A 4901-nucleotide genomic window follows, 5' to 3' on the forward strand; every position below is an offset into this window, starting at 1 on the left:
TGCGCTGCTGTCATGATGGGGATTGGACGCTTGTCAGAACGTGGCCCGCAAGGGCTGTTGGGAGTTGTATTTCTCAGCCGCACAGTTTTTTATGTGAGTAAATAGGCAGTCAAAATACCGACATGATAATATATATGACTGCCTGAAGCTATATTGGGCAATATACAAACATGTTCAGATAGGATTCAAATAGGAAAGAGACATACTTTATTTATCCTAAATACTAATGACTCCAGATAGTGGACAAGCAGGTGAACTAAACTAGACTATTTGTAGAGTCTCATTGGATAGACCAGGATCATTAAGGCCTGTGAGGTGAACAGGCTCTGGAATGACCTCAGCAGGGTAGCTCATGTGCAGCATCGGCTGTCAGGGAAGGGGGAGGAGGGGAGAGGAGGAGGGGGAGATGGGGAGGAGGGGGAAGAGGAGGAGAGGGAGGAGGGGACAGGAAGGGGAGGGGGAGAGGGGGAGGAGAGGAGGAGGGGGAGAGGGAGGGGGGAGGAGGGAAGAGGGGGAAAAGGTGGAGGGGGAGGAGGGGGAAGAGGAGGAGGGGGAAGAGGGGGAGGGGGAGAGGGAGAGGGGGGAAGAGGGGAGAGGGGGTGGAGGGGGGAAGAGGGGGAGGAGGAGGAGGGGGAAGAGGGGGAGGGGGAGAGGGGGGGAAGAGGAGGGAGAGGGGGAGGAGGGGGGAGGAGGGGGGAGGAGGGGGGAGGGGGTGAGTCAGTCATGTTTTTTTCCCCTCTGCTCAGGAAATGAAAGGGAAAGTTGGTGATGAGCCCAAGTGTGTGTGTGTATGTGTGTCATCTTGTACACACACACACACACACACACACACACACACACACACACACACACACACACACACACAGCTGACATCTCATTGAGCTCATGTGCAGCATCGGCTGTCAGGGATCCTGGGAAAGGAGAAACAGGTGGAGCTGGAATGCCGTTGTTAAGTTTTTTATCGAGCCATCCAGGTGTCTTCCATAGACCTGTCTGGTGAAGGAGCAAGTCGAGGTTTGGTGGCCATTCCGGGCCCTATGGCCAAAGACGTGTGTGCAATTTCCGTGATGTTACACTGGTTCCTGTGCAACTGGGGAAGCAGGCCGTTCAGGACCTGTCCGTCTGGTAGCTGGTGAGCAGGACATGTTTCATGTCTCCGGGTCACAGGTGATGCGGTTGAAATCTTACTCAGGAAACAGAAAAGAGGCTTGGTTTTGATTGAGAGAGGGAGGGAGAAAGGGAGAGAGAAAGAGGTAAAGGGGGTAGGGAGAGATGGATAAAGGGAGAGGGAGAGAGAGAGAGAGAGAGACAGAGAGAGCAAGAGACAGAGAGAGACAGAGAGAGAGAAAGAGAGAGAGAGACAGAGAGAGCAAGAGACAGAGAGAGACAGATAGAGAGAAAGAGAGAGAGAGAGAGCAAGAGACAGAGAGAGACAGAGAGAAAGAAAGAGAGAGAGAGAGAGAGAGAGAGAGAGAGAGAGAGAGAGAGAGAGAGAGAGAGAGAGAGAGAGAAAATGAAAGGTGGGAGGGAACATCTTAAATACAAAATAATAAAAGTTTTTTTTCCTGTGAGAGCTGTAACTGCTGGAGAACTGTTCAAATGTGGAAACAAAACCAGGTGTTTTCACTGTCTAAAACAGAAAACGGCAAAAAACTGTAGAATACAGAACTGAATCAGGTCCTCACTACTGAACCACTGACTGAAAGCATGCTACTTCCACAAATAACACAGTTTTATTTATCTGGTTGCTTAAGTTAGAAATGCACAGGATGGACATGTGTTTGCATGTGTGTGTGTGTGTTGTAGTGTGGTTATGCATCAATGGAGATAGACACACACACACACTTCTGCTTTCCACAGTCAGGATGACTGTTGACCACAATTGATGAGAGAAAGTCTTTGGAGAGTAAAACCATGGGTTGACCACAATTGCCCCATGATAACCCATCTTCCTTCTCCTTTTGGGTGAGGCAAAAAGAACCACACAGACATTCTGTTCTAGAACCGATTAGGTTCTAGAACATCAGATTGGACTGGCTCCTCCTCGTTCCTCGTTGTCAGATTTAAAGGTTCCGCAGTTCTAAAATCCACCAGCAGAGTCCACTGCTGCCCCACACGGAATCTTGTGTTCCAGAACGTTTGCTATTGTGATGCTGAGAGACAAAAGAATCCCAGCCCTGAAACACCAGCAGGGTGGAAACGACAGGAATTCATTAACAAAAATGAGTTAAATTAACAAAAGAAAAGATAAACACAAGTACACAGACTTGGGATGAGGGAAGCTGTGAATGAGAAGCAACCACACACACACACTGAGTTCTTAGGTTTTTCTCCCATTGATACAGTTTATTATTTCAAATCTAGAAAAAAATATATAACGAGACAAAAAACAAACAAAAAGGTGAATAACAACAAAGAACAAATAATTGGACTATCGGACCGTCGTCGTCATGACAACGAGTTGGCCCAGATACAAAGAAAGAAAAAAACACGAGACCCGATGCAATGCATTGTGGGTGATAGATTGACATTGCTGCTTTCTGCGTAGTCCTATTCTCACTTTGTGGGTAAAGGTAATCTGGATTAAATTGATTTAATCCGAGATGCTAACAGCAGTTTAACCCTTGATGAACATATGTTAAAGGTACTGTATATGTACACGTATGTATGTATATACATGTACATACATGTATATAGTCTATATACTACCAAGGTGGAAAACGAACAGTTTAAAATGATAGACTGAAGACAAATATTCAGGTTTGTGTGTGTTAATGAATAACTAACAGGAGGTACCAAAAATGTTATGTCAAAAACATAACAGATACATGTTAACATTGTAATACACAGTATTACTGGAAAAAAATGAAACTGTATTGTCTTGCATATTTATAAACAAATTACAATAAAGTTTTCCCTAGTGTAAAATCACATGTGAGCTATAACATTAATTACAGTTTATTTTTTGCAGGTTTTTTTGTTTCGTTTTCGATTAATTATTTACAAAGAGAATCTGAAGAGTTGCTGAAGAAGTATAAATATGCCCCCCTTCTCTTTCTTTATTTTACAGTAAAAAATCTTTACATTACTTTACAAGCCCAATGTCAATACATCTAAGTAGCCACTGGCCAATCAGCAATAGATGCCGGTGATTGGTTTATTTGACCTGCCTAGACACCCTGTGATTGGCTCGTTTCGGATCTCACGAGCCTCGATTTGGTGTTGCTGAATTTGTCCTTCTGACCGACGTTGTGTCAGTAATAAGTCCCCGAAGATTCTCATCCAATCGCGTGCCGTCCACAGCTAACCCTTGTGTTCTTGATTGGTTGGAAACGGGTTCTAAACAGCGTCACATGACTCTACGTATCGGGACTCTCTCCGGCTCTTTGGGGCGTGGCCTCCCGTTCCCGTGGCAACCACGGCCATGAAGTTCCGTGTCCAACACCTGGGCCATCCCAAAATGGCCGCCGGTATCGGTCGCAGTGACGAGGACGAGTGTGGGAGGGGCCAGGGGGACAACCTCTTAGATGTAGTCCTCTTTCAACCCCCCCAGTGACCCTTTCCAACCCCTGTCTGACCTTTCACCTCAGGTGAGGTACACGCAGTGACCCCACCCTGAACCCTGACCTCCTGATTTAGGAGTTCTGTTCCAAGTACTCGTCGATCATGGTCAGATTGTTCAGCCAGTCCTCGTTGGAGCCCACCAGAGTGTCTATGAAGTCCACTTCCCCCCCACCTCCCCCTCCAGGCCGACCCCCCAGCGCCCCGTTGTTCTGCCCAGCCTGGGTGTACTCATACTGGGGAAGCTTTTGCCCGGGGTTCCCTGGTCCGTACCCAGGGCCGTGGGAGTGAGGGTGAGGATGGGGGTGAGGGTGTGGGTGTTTGGCAGGGCCGGCGTTGGGGTAGCTGGGTGGAGCCATGCCATGTGCTGGATGATGAACCATCCCAGGGGGTACGGGCTTCATCCCGGCCAGGGCGGAAAGGGGTCCCCTGGGTCTGTACCCCTGCTGCAGACCCTGGTGGGCCATGGAGGCCAGCCCTTGGCCTGGGGCTCCTCCACCCAGCTTCTGCATCACTCTGTTGGGGAGCGACGCCACCCCCATCCCCTGGCTGGAGGGCAAGGACGGGGGCTGGTGATGGAAGTTCACCCCGCCGCCGGGCATCCCCGACCGCAAAGCCTGCTGGGAAAACTGCGGGTTTCCAGGAACGACGCCTCCGGCACAGACTCCGTTGGTAGCCACACCCCCGCCGGGAAACGCGTGCTGGTGATTGGCCGAGGGGTCCATGTGTCCGTCGCAGGGCGAGCGCTGCAGCGCCCCCAGCGCCCCCTGCTGGTGGGACGGCCACACCGCGCCCTGCTGGTGCAAGTGCAGCTGGTGAGGATGGCCTTGCTGCTGGGGGAACATCATCCGAGGGAGGGGGGCGCCACCTCCGCCCCCACCTCCGTGAGGTCCGTGAGGGTGCAAGGCCTGTCTGAGGTGCTGGTGGGGGGGCATGGGAGCTCCAGGGCCAGAGACGGACCCCCCCGAGGGCACCATCATCGGCCCAGGCATAGGCATCCCCGGCCTGGCCACGCCCTGCTGGACCAGGCCCTGTCTTGGAGGACCAGCCATTCCCATCATGCCTTGCACCTGGCGTAGTGGCATGCCCCCGTACTCCTGAGAGGGGTGGTAGAGGGGCTGTTTGGGGCCCGGGGGCCCGCCCATGTATACCCCCATGGGGCGACCCACTGCACCCACCCCCATGTGGGAGGGGTTGCCAGGGGGGAGGGCCAGGCGGTTGTGGGGGAGGGGGGGTGCGTGGGAGAGCATGGCTGGGTTGGGCTGGGGGGGACCCCCCATAGGGTAACCTCCACAGTCTGGAGGGAGAGGACGCCCCCCACCTAGAGGAGAGATAGAGAG

The 4901-nt window shown here is 51.6% G+C and overlaps 1 protein-coding gene across 1 annotated transcript in view; it reads right to left on the reverse strand.

Annotated features, from left to right (window-relative positions):
- Positions 1–3635: 3635 nt before the first annotated feature.
- Positions 3636–4901, reverse strand: part of LOC146221768 (uncharacterized) — a 44653-nt gene continuing 43387 nt past the window's right edge. The window contains exon 5 of the mRNA XM_084692072.1: positions 3636–4882. Within this exon, the coding sequence (XP_084548198.1) occupies positions 3636–4882 (1247 nt within the window). The remainder of the gene's footprint in view (positions 4883–4901) is intronic.

This window comes from Hypomesus nipponensis, chromosome 25 (assembly GCF_054491055.1).
Source record: "Hypomesus nipponensis isolate SF chromosome 25, ASM5449105v1, whole genome shotgun sequence".
In the NCBI taxonomy this organism is placed as follows: Eukaryota; Metazoa; Chordata; class Actinopteri; order Osmeriformes; family Osmeridae; genus Hypomesus; species Hypomesus nipponensis.